Below are 21,447 nucleotides of genomic sequence, written 5' to 3' on the forward strand. Positions count from 1 at the left end.
ATGGGTCTGTAGGTCCATGGGAAAGAATGGAGTAACATTCCCTAATAGCGTTTCACAATTTACAAATCGCTATTAGGTAATATTAAGTAATCGCAATTTATTTTGAGATTCCTACATGCATAGGGATTTGTGATTCCAAAATAGCGATTCCTTAAAAATCGCTATTTAGGAATCGCAAATCCAAAGGTTGATGCATGTGGCAGATAAAGATGTAATCACTTTGGGTAAAATCCATTGAAGGATGAGGCAGTAAGATAAGATAATGTATGATAGAGCAGATTGTTTAGTCAGTTATAGAGAGGGAGATGTGGCAAGAAATTACAGGTTTTTTCGACTACACATTGACAGAAAACTAAAAGATAACATGTACTTAGGCAAAGGAAATACTTAAACACATGGTGAAGGAAATGCTCAAACACATGGTGGCCTTTGATGTCCCGTCTCACCCTTTCGCCAGAATAAGGTAGGAGGCTTCGGCTCTCACTCATTATTGTGTCTGTGGGGAACCACTGTGGCTGCTGTAAAGGTAAAAATTGCATTAGGCAAAACATACCCATTTTCACTTTCCACACCAAACTCCCCCTCCATGAGCACAATAAAAGACTCTCATTAAACCTTTTAGTGGCACCCAAGTTTAAGTAGACCATGATTGCACAGAATTTGTTGCCAGCAACCTATTTTCTAGTTAACATGTGACCTAGGAGATGACTATATTATTTAGCTGTAAAGTCATATCTTTAGCCATGGTACCCTTAAGTGGTTAAAGGCTTTAAAGATCTCATGTGTCTGAGCAGTGTATGCAGCTAGTTTGCCTTTAGACATTCTATGAGTATAAATAGACTGTATAAAGTATTTTTTCTGGCAGCAAGGATACATGTTCACCTTGTTAGGATGTAAGGCATGGGCAGGTTCATAGCCATTTGAAAGAGGTGGATCCTAGTGAAATATACTAATTCGAAACAACAACCGTAAACTTGTAAGATTGATTAAAGTCACATAATTTTGCAGAGAAAGGTGAGGTATAGCTTAACATGTGCAAAGTGAGGCGCGTTTTCCTAAACATCAACCTGGCTATGCAGTGTGTGCTATTTATTGGTACTACACTCATGCATCTTTATTCTTTTTTGTAATTGCAGTCTGGTGTCACTGCCTATATGCGTGTGTTCACTAATGATTAAGAGTGTCATGAGAGTTCAAATCTAAAGCTGATGAACAAGTTACTTACCTTCGGTAACGCTTTTTCTGGTAGATACTATATCTGCCTGTGGATTCCTCACCTTGTGAATACCCCCTGCGTCAGCAACATTCGGAAATTCTTTTTTCGTAGCCTCGCGCCGACGTGGACTCCTGACGTCATAGAGACACGACCTCGCTCGCGACTCCGCTGACGTCACCGACGCCTATAATAGGCCCACGCCGGCGTGATGACATCAGTTCCGCCCTTTTTTCCGTGCCATCGAGGCACACGGACGGACCAATGACAGTAGAAATATACAAGTATACACAGTACACAATACTCAAGGCAAAACACACAGTGTTAAGCAAAAGCAGGAAAGCAATTGAAACATTTCCTTGACAACAAAATATATATATATTACATTACAGTAACTCTGGCATAGAAGAGTGGACAACGGGGAGGCGGGTGGGTCAGTGAGGAATCCACAGGCAGATATAGTATCTACCAGAAAAAGCGTTACCGAAGGTAAGTAACTTGTTCTTCTGATAGATACATCTGCCGTGTGGATTCCTCACCTTGTGAATAGAGTCCCACAGCAGTCCCCACTCCCGGAGGAGGGTGTCCACTCTTCTAAACCAGGAAATCCTGAAGGACAGAGCGAGCAAAGTGGCCGTCCCTCCTCACTTCGGAATCCAAGCAGTAATGCTTCGCGAAAGTGTGGAGGGAAGACCAAGTTGCCGCCCTACAAATATCCTCAACAGGTACACCTCTAGCCAATGCTGAGGATGAAGACTTAGCTCTTGTAGAATGAGCCCTTATACCCTCTGGTGGTTCCTTACCGGCCAAAGAGTAGCAGATCTTTATGCAGAGGACGATCCATCTCGATAAAGTTCTTTTATGGACCGCCCTTCCTTTCTTGCAGCCAGCAAATCCAACGAAGAGCTGGTCTTCCAAACGAAAGTCCTTGTATCTGTCCAAGTAAAAGGACACCGCCCTCTTAGGGTCCAGACGGTGCAGTCTCTCTTCCTCCTTGGAAGGGTGAGGGGGAGGATAGAAGGTAGGAAGGGTAATGGACTGTCCTAGATGGAAGGGAGTTACCACCTTAGGCAGAAAAGCAGCCCTGGTCCTAAGAACCATTCGATCAGCATGAATGGTCAGTAATAGGGGCTTGGAACTAAGAGCTTGAAGCTCACTAACCCTCCTTGCCGAGGTTATTGCAACCAGGAAGACTGTCTTAAGGGTAAGAAGCCTCATGGGACATTTGTGGAGAGGCTCAAAGGGAACACCCATCAAAAAGGTCAATACAAGATTCAAATCCCACTGAGGCACAATGAAAGGTGAAGGAGGGAACATATTAGTAAGACCCTTCAAAAACCTTAAGACCACAGGAGACTTAAAAAGAGAAGGCTGGTCAGGCAAGCAGAGAAAAGCCGACAGCGCCGACAGGTAACCCTTTACCGTGGCAACCGCCAGAACCTGCCGCGCCAAAGAAAGGGCAAATTGGAGAACATTAGACAAATGGGCCTTCAAAGGATCAACAGACCTTTCCCCACACCACGTGACAAATTTCGACCATCTATAAGAATAGATGGACTTAGTGGAGTCACGCCTGGCTGACAAGATGACATCCACAACGTCAGGCGGAAGGGAAAAGGAATTCAGGTTGGCCCGTTCAATCTCCAGACATGAAGGTGCAATGTCTGGAGGTGGGGGTGTAGAACCTGCCCCTCCATCAGAGAGAGGAGGTCTGCCCTGAGAGGGAGACGGAGCGGCGGGTGAGAGGAGAGGTGGAGTAGATCTGTATACCACACCCTTCTTGGCCAATCCGGGGCGACCAATATGACTTGGGCCCGGTCTTGGCGAATCTTCCTCAGAACCCGAGGAATCAAGGGTATGGGGGGAAACGCGTAAAGGAGTTGACCTCTCCAACTCAACTGAAACGCGTCCCCCAAGGCTCCTTGCGTCGGATACTGGAGACTGCAGAACGACAGGCAGTGCGCATTCTCGTGAGTGGCGAACAGGTCCACCCGAGGAGTCCCCCACATCCGAAAGATGTCGTGAACCACCTCCGGGTGAAGCCTCCACTCGTGGTCGGCAGAGAACTGCCGACTGAGACTGTCTGCACGAACGTTCAGAACCCCGGCCAGATGATTTGCCATCAGACAAATCTGATGGTCCTGAACCCAGGACCAGAGACGCAGAGCCTCTCTGCAGAGACACTGCGACCCTACCCCTCCCTGCTTGTTGACGTACCACATCGCGGTCGTGTTGTCCGTCAGGACTTGAACAGACTGACTGCGAAGGGAAGGGAGGAAGGCCTTGAGCGCCAAACGTATTGCCCGCAATTCTAGAAGGTTGATGTGAAGCAACCTTTCCTCTGGAGACCAAAGGCCCTTGACCTCCAGATCCCCCAGATGAGCACCCCACCCGAGAGTGGATGCATCCGTTATCACCGTGGCCACCGATGGGGGAAGTTGGAAAGGCTTTCCTTGGGACAGATTGCCTTCCACGCCCCACCAAGACAGATCCGCTGCAGCTTCTCTGGAGATCCTCACTGACTCCCTGAGATCTCCGCTGTGCTGATACCACTGCTTGCGGAGGCACCACTGGAGCGCCCTCATGTGCCAGCGTGCATGGTTGACCAACAGAATGCATGAAGCCATCAGACCGAGCAGGCGAAGGACCTTCAGGACTGGAACGACCGCTCCATTGTAAAACAAAGGAATCATCTCCCGTATGTCGCGAATCCTTTGAGGGGGAGGGAATGCACGACATACGGTTGTGTCCAGTACCGCACCTATGAACAGGTTGCGCTGGGAGGGCACCAGGTGAGACTTGGGTACATTTATTGAAAAACCCAACCTGTACAACAACTGGGTTGTCTCTCGCAAATGATGGAGCACTCTCTCTGATGACTCCGCTTTGATCAGCCAGTCGTCCAAATAAGGGAATACTGGAATCCCTGATCTCCTGAGATGCGCCGCCACCACTGCCATCACCTTGGTGAAGACTCGAGGCGCAGTAGTAAGTCCAAACGGAAGGACCGCAAACTGGTAGTGCTGCGATCCTACCGTAAAACGGAGATACCTCCTGTGCGACTTCAGGATTGGGATGTGAAAGTAAGCACCCTGCAAGTCGAGCGACACCATCCAGTCTTCTTCTTGCAGCGCTTAAAGAACCTGAGCAAGGGTGAGCATCTTGAATTTCTCCTGCTTCAGAAAGAGATTCAAGATCCTGAGATCCAGGATTGGACGAAGCCTGCCATCCTTCTTCGGAATCAGGAAATACCGGGAGTAGCATCCCTGACCCCTTTCCTGCTCTGGGACCACCTCTATCGCACCTTTTCTTATCAGAGTCAAAACTTCCTCTTGCAGAAGAGACAGATGCTCCTCGGAGCAATACCCTTGGCAAGGAGGGAAATTGGGAGGGAATTCCCGAAAGGGAAGGGCATACCCATTTTCTACAAGATTGAGAACCCAAAGATCTGACGTAACCGATTCCCAATCCTGTAGAAAATGGGTAAGCCGACCCCCAACCGGACCCACATGATCCTGAATGTCGGATCTAGGGCTGCTTCTCAGGGGCAGGGGGGTTGGAGGAAGTGGAGGAGGAAGAGACCTGACGTCCACGAGGACGCACTCTTTGCTTTCCCCTGTATGACCTGTACAAGGAGTTTTGCTGCTGCTGTTGTTGCTGCTGCTGCTGCTGGCCTTGCCGGAAATTCCAAAAGGAAGAGCGGCCAAAACCCCTGAATCTTCTGCCAGTTGAAGAGCCTCTCACTTGAAGACCCAAGGATTTAGCAGTCGCCCTGCTATCTTTAAACCTCTCAAGGGCCGCATCAGCCTTCTTCCCAAAAAGGCCTGAACCATCGAAAGGAAGATCTAATAATGTCGCCTGAACATCAGCCGAAAAGTCAGAAGATTTCAACCAGGCAGACCTCCTAGTAGCGACAGCAGTGCCCATAATGAGCGCCACAGAGTCTACAGTATCCAAACCGCTCTGAATGACCTGGCGAGCCGCTGCCTGAGCGTCAGAGATGACTTCCTCAAAATCCTTCCTGCTGTCATCAGGAATGTTTGGAACAAGAACACGCAAAGAGTCCATCAGAGCGTGTAAATATCTCCCCATCAAGCAAGTGGCATTTGATGACTTCAATGCCATACTGGCAGAGGAGAAGGACTTCTTTGCCACCTGATCCTGCTTCTTTGCCTCCTTCTCAAAAGGAACCTGAGGGAAAGCACTAACGTTCTTTTTGGAGCATGCAGCCTGAATGACCAAACTCTCCGGTGAAGGATGAGAGGTTAAAAAGGCAGGATCCTCAGGGGCAACCCTGTATCTTCTGGCTACATTTTTAGAGACAGCTGGAGCCGACAAAGGTTTTTTCCACACCTCTAGAATGGGCTCTGTCAGAGCATCATTGAAAGGAAGAAGAGGTTCCACCACTGAACTCGGAGAATGCAATACTTCAGTCAGAATATTAGATTTGAATTCTGCTGTAGGCAAAGTCAACTTAAGGAGACTGGCAGCCTTCCTCATAATCAAATGATAGGGTTGAACGTCCTTAGAAGGAGTGCTAGAACCTGAGGGTAACTCCCACTATGGAGAGAAATCCAGGCTTCCTGCTTCTGCCAAATCCTCAAAAGCATCTTCATCCAATTCACCCTCTTCAACGTCAGATTGTGAATCCAAAAACCTCCTTTCCTCCAGAAGGCGTTGAGCCTCTCTTCTGGATCTCATCTTGACTCGTTTTGCCATCGGATCCACCACCGGCTCCAACGGATTCGGAATCGACGTCGGGATCGAATCCGAAGGCTCAGAGGGATGTGTTCGAGGACGACTCGGAGCAGGCGAAGCCGGAACCGGCGTCGACGGCTTCGGTGGAGCCGGAAAATGCCACGGCGGCATCGGAGCCGGCATGTAAGGCATAAACGGAGCCGGAGGGTAGGAGTGAGGGACTCCTAAGCTAAAAGCCAAAGGACCCATGGGACCCGAAGGTGCACCAGAGGGGTACCACGCCCTCGAAAAGACTCCGTACATCGCGTTGAGAAACGCAGAAGGGTCCTGGCCTGGGGCAGGAAATGGTGGATGAAAACCTTCAGGCCTGTCCTGAGGAGTGTTCGGATTCGGCTCACCTAAGGGCGCGGTACCCCCATCCTCACGAGGCTCCTCCTCATCTCGGACCGGGGACGGCGCCGGAGATGGATTCGGAGCCGGATTCGGAGTCGGAGACGGAGCCGGAGACGGCGCCCGTGACTCAGAAGGGGAGGCCTCACCTTCAGGTTCTGGATCCGAAACATCAACGGTCACCACCTTCGAACGTACCTTCGGTGACCTCGACCTCGATCCCGACTCCTTACCAGAACGACGTCGGGACTCATGTCTCCTCTTCTTATGTTTCCTCTTTTTTGAAACACGATCAGAAGCCGACTTCGAAGACGACCTTCCTCGAGATCCAGACCTCGACCTCGATCTTGACTTCGAACTCGCCCTTCGAGAACGAGACTTCGACGATTTCTCCTTTCCAGCTTTCATCTTAGCCACCAGGAGCTTCGCCTCTCTCTCTCTCAGGGCCTTCGGGTTCATCTTCTTACACGAAGAGCAGTCCTCCACATCATGGTCCGAGCTCAAGCACCAGATGCAGTCGCTGTGTGGGTCGGTAATGGACATCATTTTGCCGCATTCTCTACATGGCTTGAAGCCGGTCTTTTTCGAAGACATTGTCGAAGAGACAGGATACAGAGAAGCAGAAAATGGCAACAATATAGACAACAAAGTATCCGTTGGCTACAGAGATTCCCGATAACCGTTAGCGTCGATGACGCGGAAAAAAGGGAACTGATGTCATCACGCCGGCGTGGGCCTATTATAGGCGTCGGTGACGTCAGTGGAGTCGCGAGCGAGGTCGTGTCTCTATGACGTCAGGAGTCCACGTCGGCGCGAGGCTACGAAAAAAGAATTTCCGAATGTTGCTGACGCAGGGGGTATTCACAAGGTGAGGAATCCACACGGCAGATGTATCTATCAGAATGTAAGGTATTATCCACTATTGCCCACTGCAAAGTTTGTTAACATTAGTTAATACCCTGTGATGAGAGCATAACCCATTAATTGACTACTATGTATGTGAGGGAATATGACAAGGAGAATAGGCAATTAAGAGCTTTTACTACTGAGCATGTGGAGAATACATCTATTAACACCCCTATAGGAAGGCCAAAAAGCCAATTGCAACTGCTGGTATCCAGATCTTCACTGAACCTGGAACACAGGAAATAAGAATACTTAGTGTGACCATTCTACTGCCTTGGACTAGCTGAGCCAGTTTCAGTATTCTAATAATTACATTAATGAAAAAAGTGTCCATCCACTGGAACAATAGCTGAATATGAAAATCTTGACAATTTGATAACATGCATAGAAAATGTATTTTTGGTAATGGTTATTTCTAGGCACACTCTTTCAATGACTATACTAAGGAATAAAAACAACAAACATTCATACAGGGTGCATACAATCTTTACTTTGATGTTCCTCAAATTAGCTAGACATGGATTCCCTTCAAATGTGTTGCCACAAACAACAGGCATTCACTCCATATGGCCTCTCAGCATCAATCAATCAGTAGATTTGTAGACCACTTCTTGTCACCAGTGAGGGTATACAGCTGATGGCAGGGTCCAGTTGATTAGCTGAATAGCCAGGTCTTTAGGGGCTCCCCAGCACTTCAGAACTCTGGAAGAGATGGGGAGGTCCGGAGTTAAAGGGGTAGCTCTTTCCATGTCTTCCTTGCTAGGTCGGAGAAGGAGCGACCTCTGCATCTGCTACGCAAGGTGCAGGAGTGAAGGTTAGAGACGGAAGTAGAGCGGAGATGTATGCTGGGCTGTTGGAAGTTCAGGCGATGGTTCAAGTAGGCGGGTCTGTCATTGTGTAGGGCCTTGTATGTGTGGGCCAGGAGCTTGATACCCAGCATCTTTTCTGTACAGGGAGCCAGTTGATTTCCCTGAGGTAGGGGGTGATGTGGGTTCGTCTAGGGAGATCCATGGCAAGTCTGCCTTCGGTGTTCTGTATGGTCTGTAGTCGGTTCGTAGCATGGTCATTGGGGGTCTGAGTTAAAAGGGCCACCAGGATGCGCCCAAGGGGGAGCTTTTGTTTCCAAAGATCTGTCCCTCTATCTTGTCTGTGTTGAGCTTCAGGCAGTTGTTGTTCATCTAGTTGGCAATGTTTGTAATGCAGTTATGGAAGTTGGTCTTGGTGTTGGTGGTGTCTTCGGAGAGGGAGAGGAGGAGTTGTGTGTCATCGGCGTAGGATATGATGCCAGCCCATGTTTTTTTTTCTGATGCTGGGCAGAGTTGTCATACCAGTTTTAAAGAGGGTGGGTATGAGTGAGGATCCTACTCCACAGATGATTTCTTTGGTTCGAAGGTGAAGGGTAAAATAACTTTTTGCATTCTTCTGCTGAGGATAGGGGATCCATGTGAGAGCAGCTCCTTGGATGCTTCTGTTGTGCAGCCTTGTGATAAGTGTGTGGTGGGAGCCATTACATAGGCTGCCAAGAGGTCTAGGAGGATCAGAGCCGCAGTCTCTCCTCTTTCTGAAGTTAGCAACTTTATTTTGTCTAATTTCTTTTAGAAGGGTTTCTGACGTTAAAGCGTTGGAGACGTCAAATAGATTCTATTCTCCGAATGGGTACATTCTAACAAATGGAAAAGGACTAAAATAATGTCTGAGCCTGTTTTTTATCCTTTTTTTCCATGAGTGTGAAAAGCTATGTGTGGTAAAATGTATGAGATCATATGAGAGTAAAGTGCTGGAGTTTAGGGCAGATGGTGAGGAACAGTTGTTACTGTCTTAATCAAACCCTATAAGGCAGTCTCCACAGCTACTTTAGCTAGTTGGGTGACAAAAGTAATGAGTGAAGCACGAGTAGTCCTTTCCAGATATGGTGCCTATTCCTCGAGAGGTGCAATGGCTAGTAAGGTTTTCTGGGCAGGTAGTTTTCTAACAGATATTTTAAAAGCAGCAGATTGAGCTAATGCGAATACTACTGCTAAATGTTATTAAAGACCTGTGGACATGTGAGTTGTGCGCCACTGGATGGCTTTAAACTTGCAAGATGTTAGCCTTCAGCGGCTAACATTATCCCTCAATCCTCACCCTATGAGGAGAAAATAATTAAAAAAAAAAGAATTAATAGGATAAAGGTATTATTTAAGTTTGTTAACAGGTTTATGATTGATAGTGTTATAGCATCATGTGCTTGTGAATTAATTTTGAATTCAGTTTTATTTGCACAAATAAAAAGTACAGCCCAATTCACGCATTTACATTTCCCAGATAAAAAGTGCATGTGCATTACAATGTCAGTACTTTTTATTTGTGCTTTTATGGCCTCAAAGAATGAAATAAATATTTTTTTGACTTGACTTGAATTCTGTTTGCAGACAACTTATTATAAAGCTTGACAGAAAATTAAGATGATGACCTGTTTTGTCGCAGCTTAAAGAGGATGAGGACTGCGTGCCCTGGATATACATATTGTTCTGACATTCTATTGCTTTATGATGTATTATTGTTCTTTAAAGGGCTGCATGTTGGGGCAGCAATAGAATGTTATTGCACAATGTAAGCCTCAATTGTCTTTAATGGAATCAAAATTCTGCTTGTATGTTAATTGGAGAGTCGCCATTCTGGCTTCGCCTAGGTTGAAGATGCAGTGAGGGCAAAAGTCAGTTGGGGTCCCTGAATGGACCGAGTTCATGATGGAGGCAGTGTCCTGTGGGGGAGCTGTCCCCATTCAGTTAGTCAGATGTCTGTGGTGGTAGAGGGGTTGTTGTGATGCTTAAAGAAGTCAGTGGCCTTGGGCTAGGGTTTAAAGTTTCTGTAGATGTTTCAAGGTTGTTGCAGAATTTCAGTGAGGGGGTAATGTTGTTTGTTGCAGCTGAGGGGTTGGAGAATTCTTTGACGCTGTTAAAGAGTTGTTTGCTGTTATTACAGCTTGATTCAATACATGAGGCCTCTTTCTTCAATTCTCTGAAATGTCGTAGAGGTGGAGGGTTGTGTTGAAGCTGTTCTTGTTGGTTGTATCCTTGATGATGCGCCATCTCCTTTCCAGTTGTTTACGGTGTTGTTTAGTTGTTTGGAGGTCTTCAGTGTCCCAGTTAGCCTACTTAGTGAACTTTCTGTGGGTTGTTGCCAATGGGAACTAATCTCTTGGTGCAGTTTCTGACGTTCTGGTCTAGGTTGTTGGAGGACATGAGGTGGGTGGCGTTGAGGGTATTGATCCATGTGTCCTTTGAGACTTTGCTTCAGCTGTAGTGGGGGCATTGGGCAGACTGGGGGCAGCAGTCCGTGAGCTGGTGATGTTGAAATGAATGATGGAGCAGTCAGTCCAGGTGAGTTCTATGGTGTGGCTGTACCTGATGCAGTCACTGGAGATGAAGATTGGGTCTAGTGAGAGGCCTGCGGTGTGCATGGTGTCATGAACGAGTTGGGTGAGTACGATGTTGTTCATGCTGTCGAGAATGTTGGTAGTATTGATGTCATTGAGATCAAACACAAACATAATGTCTTTAAACCCCCTGCATGTTGCCGCGATTCTGCGCCTGTGCGGCAGAATCGCGAGTGGGTGGGTTTATGACGGCCCCCAGCCGTCATCAGCACACGAGCGCCGTAGTGCATGACGGATGGGGGCCGTCATCAGCATGCAAGGGGTTAACTGGCAATATTATCTACCCAATACAGTCTCATGAAGAGTATGCGGAGCATGTGCATTTAAATCGCAAAATATTCATTTGGGAAATTAAGTTAGCCAAAAAAACATAGCGAGCACTCCTACAACGTCCTTGAGGGGTTTATGGCAAGGTGGACTACAAACCTATATAATGAACCTGTTAACTTGATTGTCCTTGAGATCCCTTTTTGCTTTCTGTAGTACCTATGAAATTCCAGCCTGTTCTGGGCAAATGAAGTTCTACTGAGTGTGATCACAAGCCTTATCAGGCACCACACTGATCGAAGGCATTGTAAGATCACCATCAGAAGCGGTCACATTTACTAAACTTATTCACTCTACAATGGTAGGTAGGGGAAGTGAGGAATGAAATGGGAGAGAGGATTAAGGAAGCAGAAACAAAGCGATTTCTGACCTACCAAATATGCGAAGGAGGAAAAGGGTAAATACTGGTAAGAAAACTCAGTGGCATGGTGCGGTATTATGGGCTGACAAGAAAGTATAGAAAAGGGATTGTGTAGAGACTGGACTGTTTAGTTATTGATTGGAAGCAAGTGTTGGGAGATGAGATTGTACTTAGGAAAGATGCAATGTAAGAGAACTGCAAATAACATTCAAGGATAGCTACTGAAAGGCTCAGATACACAGCTCCTTTATATCCATTAAAATACCATTACTCTTACCAATCTTCTCCCAGCAATATGGTGTGTGGGATTGTATAACATTGAGAAGTTTCTCTGTCTCATGATGGTTCCAGAAGGCAATACAGGAAGCTGACAAGAATACAAAAAGGATTTCAGACAAGATCAAGGCCAAGCTCAGCCTTTAGTAATGAGACCCACACTTCTTCTATGCCCACAAATAAACACCCCTAACTTTGTTTGTCAGAATATAACACACTTTTGGAAAGGGTTACCACCTTTGACTATCTCGGGGTCACAATTAATGACATTTTTACATGGGGACCCAGCAGATAAAGTCACAGTTAAAATTGGCCCAACTCTCGAGCGGCATTCTCAAACTATCTAAGAAATCTACAATTAAACCTCTGACACCGCCTATGGAGGTCTACAAGGCAAAAGCTAGGGGTGCTATCATGTATGGGGGGAACTTTGGGGTTACTCTGTTAGGTATGAAATTATCATGACCGAAAATAAATTTCTAAGAGGGTTAATAGCACTACCATCTAGTACCCCACTTTTCCCCCTAAAGCTTGACTTGGGCATTAGACCGATCATTGAAGAGCTAGCATTAAAACCCTTGAGATTTTGGTGCAGAATCTGGGTTAAACCAGAGCTGCTACAATATAGAGAAAAGAACTCAAGGAGATCCTGACCTTTTCAGGCTCGGGGAATTTTCCCTGGCTTGCCTACATAAGGAAAGAATCCATAGGGTTAGAAATTTCCGACCTATGGTCTGACCCAGATCGGGGGTGTAAAAAACTCTCACGCACCCAGCTCACGAATATATTCCGTGCCGACAGACTTAATGCTGCACAACGCAATCCACAAATTGGCTCTACAACAGCCTCTTTTCTCTTTTCTCTTGGTCACATATTTTGATCTATTTGAGCAATTTTTTGATGACATTTATCCTCTTTTAGCAAAAAAATGATATGTTCAGTGGAGGCATGGTGTTTTACCACTGGAGCTGTCACCAGCAGATGGTCACCTTCTGCCCCGAAAAACTGCCCAGCGTGCAAACATGATACTGAAATTGAGCTGCACGTGTTGTTTTTTTGTTCAGGTTATCATAAGGCTCGAAATCATTGGCTTGTTCCCCTCTGCAAAAACCTAGTCTTTCGACAATGCATGCAGGCATTTAGAATACTAAAAACCGACACAACTGGTCCGACTGTATTTGCCGTTTCAAAATTTCTGGCTGCTATGTGGTTTAAGCGCAGGCTATTAATTGCACAAACTTAAGCCTGCACTTTTAGCCCGTAGCATATTGACTTTTTTTTTTACATGTTCTTAAACTGTCATATGAAATTATTTATTGTTTTAATAATCTTAACTGTGGCTAATACCTATGAAACTTGACCAATTGTTCGTATCGTAAAATTTTGCTGAAATTGTTATTTATACAACAAATTTATATTGTCATCTATTTTTGCATTGTTTTTAGAAATCATTGTTCTCTTTTATGGCATATTGCCGAAATAAAGATCTTTTGATGATGATGATGATTGTCCTTGAGATCCCTTTTTGCTTTCTGTAGTACCTATGAAATTCCAGCCTGTTCTGGGCAAATGAAGGTGTACTGAGTGTGATCACAAGCCTTATCAGGCACCACACTGATCGAAGGCATTGTAAGATCACCATCAGAAGCGGTCACATTTACTAAACATATTCACTCTACCATGGTAGGTAGGGGAAGTGAGGAATGAAATGGGAGAGTGGATTAAGGAAGCAGAAACAAAGCGATTTCCTGACCTACCAAATATGCGAAGGAGGAAAACGGTAAATACTGGTAGGAAATCTCAGTAGCATGGTGCGGTATTATGGGCTGACAAGAAAGTATAGAAAAGGGATTGTGTAGAGACTGGACTGTTTAGTTATGGATTGTACTTAGGAAAGATTCAATGTAAGAGAACTGCAAATAACATTCAAGGATGGCTACTGAAAGGCTCAGATACACAGCTCCTTTATATCCATTAAAATACCCTTACTCTTACCAATCTTCTCCCAGCAATATGGTGTGTGGGGTTGTATAACATTGAGAAGCTTCTCTGTCTCATGGTGGTTCCAGAAGGCAATACAGGAAGCTGACAAGAATACAAAAAGGATTTCAGACAAGATCAAGGCCAAGCCCAGCCTTTAGTAATGAGACCCACACTTCTTCTATGCCCACAAATAAACACCCCTAACTTTGTTTGTCAGAATATAACAATTTTAATAGTGCGCTACCATAATATTGTAGAAAAACCTTTAACTAAAATATTGATAATTAAGTATATAACATGTAATTTAGATGACTTATTATTATTCTCACACCCACACTCCTTTAAGATGTAGATATCACTGAGGTACCTATACATGGAGTTATGTTCATATGGCACCACTTTGTACAGGCCTGACCTGAAAGTGCTTGTATCTCTTCGGTATTTGGACAAAATATCGGAAACACAAATATTGTGTGACAGAACATCATGTCAAAAATATAGATGACAAGAATATCATGTAGGTCTGTTTCTAAGGGTAAGTAAAATTTTACTATATATAACTCCTCATATATGTACCATGTCGATATATATATATATATATATATATATATATATATATATATATATATATATATATATATATATATATATATATATATATATATATATATATATATATATATATATATATATATATATATATATATATATATCTCTTCAAGGTAGATAGAACTGGAGTTAAGAATAGTAAATGTACATTTATCTAGTTTCACTTACCTACTTGATATTCTTGTCCTGGATATTTTTGACACAATAGTCTGTCCACACTCTGTGTTTCTGATTTTGTCACTAATCAATCGCTTCAAAAGTTCTTCCTGAAGTGACTTCCAATAGGAAGACTGTCTTGTAAAATATGCATTGTAAATATTCCTCTATTTAAAGGATGGGTCAGTGGCTTTTGCTACCCTTGCTGAAACAATATTTGAAGTTTATAAACTTTTGAAATACTCAACCATACCCTCCAGGATTTTGCATTTTGCAAAAAAAGTCACAAAATCTGCAGTTTTGTAAAAAGGCCGTTCTTTTTACAAAAGTGCCCACTAAATTTTGGGAATGTAATCTGAAGTTTTTTGGGGTGAAGAGACTGACAAAAGGTTGTGAAAACATAATTGAAAGGGTTGTGAAAACATAATTTACAGATTTTTTTTGTCTCTCAATTCCCAACTTTTTGGAAACTAGGACATCTTGTGGACAGGGATGGTAATTGTTTTCAAAATAGCTCCATTATAAAGTTCAAAGGTGAAAAGCAGTACTTTTTTAAATAGAAAGGAATTGGAGGCACACAATTAAAATCCAAGGGAATTTGAAATGAGAACGAGTCTCGGGAAGAGAGTTAATCTGCTAGAAGTCATGAAGCGGAGATTAAAGGCTCCAGGAGTGATTTGGGTGTCCTCTGGATAACTTACAGTCCTCATTTAGTGGCCATGGTGAGTGAGGTTAATTTGGTTGGCCACCACTTCCTGAGCTGACTTCTAAGCAGCATTGGTGTTGTGAGATTTGCATGAAACTGCTTGGAGTAATTTCTCGAGGAGATCTATTGTTTGTAGTGTTGACTTCATAAGTGTACTCATAAGTTCATTCATTCTCACACACAGCCAGGGCCAAAACACAGGCCCCTACAGCCCATGCGGTGCAGGAGGCCCCCGTCCTTCTGCCTTCCTGCATTCAGCCAACGGGCAATTAATATCGGTGGGATAAGGGAGACTCAGGGGCCCTTCATCACATTCTAGAGGGGGCCCTTCATTTTGCGTTATGCCACTGACAGGTATAACAAGGTGCAGTTAATTGAATCTTTTTCATGAGTACGTTTCAAGAATATGCTATTCCTCCAACAGCATGGAACCAGTATGGGGAGTGTATTTGCCCCCAGTGTAGCGAGCCTCTATGTACATCATCTCGAAACTCATAGAATCCTCAATCAAGCAAACCCCTTTCTTCAACATATCAAACTTTGGAAGAGCTCTATTGATGACATTTTACTAATCTGGGAAGGCAACCAGACAACAGCTAATGCCTTGCTATTATGGCTAAATGATCAAAATACTTTTTTGAAGTTCACACACACCATGAGAAAAAAAGAAGTTGGTATTTTTGGATCTGAATATTTTTGTATAAAACGGCACTTTGAAGACCAATGCACATTTGAAACCCACCGCAAAAAACGGCTTCCTTTTATTGGATAGCTTTCACCCCAGGCATTTAAAGAGAACCTACCATTCAGACAGTTCCTGAGGATCAGGTATTGTACCAAACTAAAAGACTGCAGTAAGCAAGCAGAACAACTAACTGAAAAATTGATAGCCAGGAACTACCCCAGATGAATGGTGGTCCAAGCTAAAAATCAAGCATTAAACAACCATAGAGATGCCCTGCTAGAAACACGCTCTATACAGAACGATTAAGAAGCACAACCTATCTGTATCACAACCTATAGTATAGATTCTAATCTAATCTCCAAAATTTTCCAGAACCACTGGCGTATTCTGAATAGTGGAAATTGTCTATGGCTAAACTTGTGTTCTCCGACAGAAAAGGAAAGAGCTTGAGGGACATGTTAGTACACACTCGGCCACGTATTGTGAATAACAACCCTTCGATGTAACCCCTGGGCAATTACCCATGGAGGAATTGCAGCATTTGCTGTCTCACTGAGGCAACTAAAACAGTATTTGTTAACAATGGAATGATTGGGCAACACCGAAACTGAACAAATTGCAATACATCTAGGGTGGTCTACCTGATTACTTGCCCTTGCAATTTGTACTACGTGGGCATGACCATTCGAAAAGTCAGAAAAAGGATCTGTGAACACTGCAGCAACTTACGATGCCAAAGGACTACTACAAAAATGTCATCACACTTCTCTTGAACTAAAACACACACCCAGTGAATTGAAATGGATAATACCGGAATGTATAAAAGACATAGACAATCTGGAAAGGAGACTCCTCGAAAAGGAACAGAGATGGGTATTCAAACTCAATACAGACACCCCGGGCTTCAATGATAACATCCCATGGGGCCAATTCCTCTAGATGTGTAGCTCAACTTTTACCTTCCCTAAGCTATTGTTGTACAATGAAGATACATAGAACCAAAGTAGGATTTTTTTGAAACACCTTACCCATAAGGTCATTTCTTCTTTGAGACCGTTGATGAAATATCCTCTATTTAGATTGATAAAGAAGTACAAAACATTTTTTTTTGTAACCTGGTAATAAGACTTCTGCAAGGTTTTTTTCGATTCAATTCTCTCTCCCTCTCCCCTCAGTGCCCCCCAAACCATTCAACCCCCTTTTTGCTTTGAACATTTCTTAAATGCACGAAACTCAGTCCTTGACTATTTGTCCACTGAGTCTTTTTCACAATGCTGGTAGCCAATTATTGATCCCAAGTTGGCCTGTTTCGTAGATTTTGAGAATATAAAAAAGCGTATGAGCACTTAAATTTCCAACATGGATCTGATTCTGATCCAAAGTTGATGGCCAGTTTTAAAGTAATACGAGCGGTATAGAGTTCCGCAATTCAGACACGTATGTGGAAGTCCTCCGCTACCTGCCGGCACAAAACACCTGATCTGGAAGGCACGCCGGCAGGATGCGGTCACCTGTGAGCTGATTCAGATGCAGTGGCAGAGGGCAGCCTTGACGAATTGTAGCAGGTTGGCTCCCAGTTTGGGCACTAAAATGATTTCTAATAGGAAACCGCACAACAGGGTCAATAGCTCCTACAGACCCAGCCTCTTTTGTTTGGAAATACACGTTAAATGTTTTTATGGCATTTTACCTCCCGTCTTGCAGGGTTTGACTACAAGCCCCCTCCGCCCCGGGGGGATCATGACACAAGACTACGGCTTCTAAAATGTATGTTTTTTCTGTATGTTTTCTCAGTGTGTTCATCTTGTTGTTAAGTATTTTCGTTATTCATTCAGGCTAAAGGTTGTTTCGCACTATATACAGTATAATCACTGATTTGTGTGCATTTTGGAAGCAACAATACACCTGGGTGTTTCGTACATTCACTGCTTCGAACATTATTTTTGTGTCAGCCACGGGTGATGTTTTTAAACTCTACCCTCTTTTTCGTTTTTACGGTAACGCAGTGATATTATCTTGTCAATAAAATCATATGTAGGTTGTGTGATTTGCATGGCTTGCAACTTGATACCTTTCTATTTAGGAACTTTTAGAGGAGTTATACCAATAGGAAATAGGTCCCTTAGGTCCTGATGAAGAGCCAATAGGGGCAAGGCTCAAAACATGTTAACCAGATAAGCAAGGAATAGATTCATTGATATCCGTTTCTTTCTTTCTCTTTTCCCTTGATTTTAAATCTTACCGACTAGCGATGGGAATAAAATAATGGTGACCTACTAGTCAGATATTTTTTAATATGTATAGCACCTGTACTCTACTCCCCTCCCACAACTTTGCTTTCATCATAGACAAAAACTAAAAAAAGTGCTTCCACGTATTCCGTCTGGTTGAAGCACGCCTCGATCCGCAGCGGATCGGGAAAAACCCCAATGATGAAGCATGCCACCAAGGAGCAACCCTGGTGGGTGAGGGGTCTTTAAGACAAACAGGGTTTTTCTCTTATTGTGGAGGGTATGTCCATCGCTATCCTATCCGAACTTACTGGGTTCTTTGTTTCGCTAAAATTGTATAATTAAGGAGGGCGAATCTAGTTATTCCTCTTCCTCCCTCTCTACTTTTGATAGATTCCTTATTATCACATCTAAAATGGAGCAGAATTCAGTACTTACCGATTGTAATCTAGGGCCCACCACCCATGGGGCAAACGGCGGGCAAAGGGGGGTATTATTATATGCAGAATAACAAAATAAGGTGCTGCAAAAATGCGGCAAAATGTCCAAATTTGTGCCCAAAAATGTCCATGATTTTGCCACAAAATTTGCCAATCCATGCCTGAATATCTTGGTGGGGTCTGCTCAATGAAGGCATATGATGGATGACTAACCAAAGAACAATCTCCAGGTTTTTATCCCACAGGTTTTTAGTCTGTTTAGAGCACTATCTTATTTGCATGCAATTGTAACAATTCTCCATTTCAATCATACCTAATATTGCTCTTGTTTAACTTGTCTTATACTTTTCACACTCTTCATGCCAGACAACTATAGTCCAAAGAACCGCGCCCCTGCTATGAGAGACAATAGAGTTAGAGACAACTTTTCCCCTTGTGTTTCATCAGCATGTTTTGAATAGAGGGAGCAAAAAATGGATGTGGAACATGGAACATCCCCTGAAGGTGCTAGGATGAAAAATGTATGGCCAATATAGGAGCAATCTTCTCCATGGAACATTTTGCTTTCTTGATCTGTGCCACAATCCTTAACATATCACAGCTGACTGGCACCGGTCGCATGATTGAATTGGAAATTTAAAGCTGCACAGGCAAATATTTTCAGACTAGCCCGGTTCCTCTCCTCTTCCTCTCTTTCCTTCCATCTCCATTTGTTTGTCTTCTCTGTACAACGTGGCCTTTCTAAGACTGATCTCCTGTGGCTCTAGCTCCTTGTGTGTATATATATATATATATACATATATACATATGTATATGTGTGTGTGTGTCTGAATATATATATATATATATATATATATATATATACCTATACATATATACACATATAAAGCCTGCTGTGTCAGGCGAAACGCGTTACGACTGGTGGCGTTAAATACCCTGGAATGATCATATTATTTACTGTTGGAGGAGATTTCACTTGATATTGTTGGACTCAATGTGTTCTATTTTCCGAGATCTGCTGCTCATCTTCAGTTAATAATTTTCTTTTGAGCTCTGTGTGAATTCTTGTGGCAGGGTTGCTGATAATGCTTTACATGTTGTCAAATATTCCTTAGGAGTTTCCTCCTAATCTGATGTGTCCCAGTAATTTCAGATTTTCACTGTAGGATAATACATCTTTGCGCTGGTTGCCCACACGCTCTATTGAGATGCCTGTGCTACCACAAGATCTTGCCACCCATCCTTATCCCCACCGCCCGGCCTTCCTACATCACTCCTCCCATACTCCTTCACACCCAGGGCTTTAAGTGGGCTGGGTCCTGCTACTGCTCAGCACTGGTAGTTCTTAAAAGCAAGTGCCAAGACAGGTCCCTATCGGGCTCTCCATTTTTACCCTCAGGGTGAAAAAAATAATAACTTAACTCTGCAATAGTACCAGCCATCGCTGCTTTTGATGTAACATCAAGAAAACTACTTTTTCCGTTGTATACAGCACAAACGTGGAGCGCTTTACATGAGTACCAGTTACATTACACAAGGACATATTCATTTGTTGAATCAGAGGATATTGTGCCGATGTCAGGCTCAAACCCACTTTCTCAGGTCTAAAGCCGGCAGCTCTAGATACGCCACAACCTCACCCACAAGATCGGAAGCATTTTCAATATTGTATACAACAAAGTCATAGTTGTTGGTGATTTATCTTATGCAATTTACAACCATTGACAACGTCAATAGTCCTGGCTTGTTGTAGGTGTAATGCTACTTGTTGTGTTATATATCTGGATGAATGTACAGAAGCAGCAAAATACCAGTGGGGCAGCACACTATGCTGAGCACAGATTTTTAGCTTAAGTGTTTTAAGCCACACCATTAATTATGGCAATCACGCCCCTAGGAGAGACCCCCCAGCTTTTTCGTCCCACTTGAAGCCCTGTTCACATCTATTCTATCCTTTTCTTTCCTTCCCTCCTGTCCCCCTCAATAGTCCTCTCATATACCTCCTACCCACATTTTACCTTAGTTTTGGGGCAAAGATACAGTTCTTTCTCTTCCACAATTGCTAATACTTTACTTATATATGCTCAATCAGAATTTGTCATTGTTAAACATTTGGGCCCTTTGCAATAAATATTTATATTTCCTTTTTGCTATTCTCTCTACCTCAAGTCTTTGCTGTGTTCCATGCTCTCTGAATTTGACTACTCTGTGTTTTTTAACTTAATTTAGCAGCTTAATTCAATTGTGGGGAACTAAATGCTTATCTGCATATATATTTATGTTTCAGAATATTGTGCTTCATTGTTGTATTAGATGGTATCGGTTTTGGATTACTACCATGAGCCGTGTTACAGAAAGCAGCACCTTGGTGCAACGGGCTTGCGCACATGCTTTGTGCACCCCAAGGGCACTTTGGTGCTTCAGAAGGGGCTGCAGATGAATGTTCGGTTCCTTCCATAATACCGATAGTGGTGGCGTACATGTAGCAGCAGTGCTATCTCTAGAGGGTGATCCCTCATGTGCATTTGGGCGTGGACCTCATGCAAATGAGGGAATCTCTTTATCTTTGCACCGATGCCGCATTATGTACACAGGCGCAAAGGCAAAGAAGCTGTCAGGAGGCACACTAAAAGTGCGCCACAAAACAGTGGCTCACTCTCCTTAAGGGCCCCTCCCAGTCAACCCCTTGCAAGTGGGTGCAGTCGCTCACGGCACCCACCCGCAAGGGGATCTCTACATGGGGATATCTAATCCCTGTTAAAAGTGCAGGTGGGTTGCCACCTGCACAGTGAAACAGGGAGCAACTTTTAAACGTGGTTTCTTCATAAAAGGGCACACTTTTCCTGTTTGAGCATGGCACACTTATTGAAAGGAAAAGAGTGCCCTCTCTGTAATAGGGACCTAGGAGGGTTATTATATCTATTGCACTATGCTTCATTATCTATTAAACTGTTAATTCACATGCATTTGTAATGTTAAATATTCATCTTTAACAGTGCTTCAAATTGGTGGTGGTATTATTAGAGATCACAAGTCAATGACAACCCA

The 21,447-nt window shown here is 43.8% G+C and overlaps 1 protein-coding gene across 2 annotated transcripts in view; it reads right to left on the bottom strand.

The window, feature by feature from the left end:
• Positions 1–21,447, bottom strand: part of LOC144761752 (uncharacterized) — a 136,321-nt gene that overhangs the window by 27,077 nt on the left and 87,797 nt on the right. For both annotated transcript variants that reach the window (XM_078647004.1, XM_078647005.1), the window contains 3 exons: positions 13,585–13,674; positions 11,591–11,680; positions 447–518 (listed from right to left, as the gene is read on the bottom strand). In XM_078647004.1, coding sequence (XP_078503130.1) covers positions 447–518; positions 11,591–11,680; positions 13,585–13,674 — 252 coding nt within the window. The remainder of the gene's footprint in view (positions 1–446; positions 519–11,590; positions 11,681–13,584; positions 13,675–21,447) is intronic.

Source organism: Lissotriton helveticus, chromosome 6 (assembly GCF_964261635.1).
Source record: "Lissotriton helveticus chromosome 6, aLisHel1.1, whole genome shotgun sequence".
Taxonomy (NCBI): domain Eukaryota; kingdom Metazoa; phylum Chordata; class Amphibia; order Caudata; family Salamandridae; genus Lissotriton; species Lissotriton helveticus.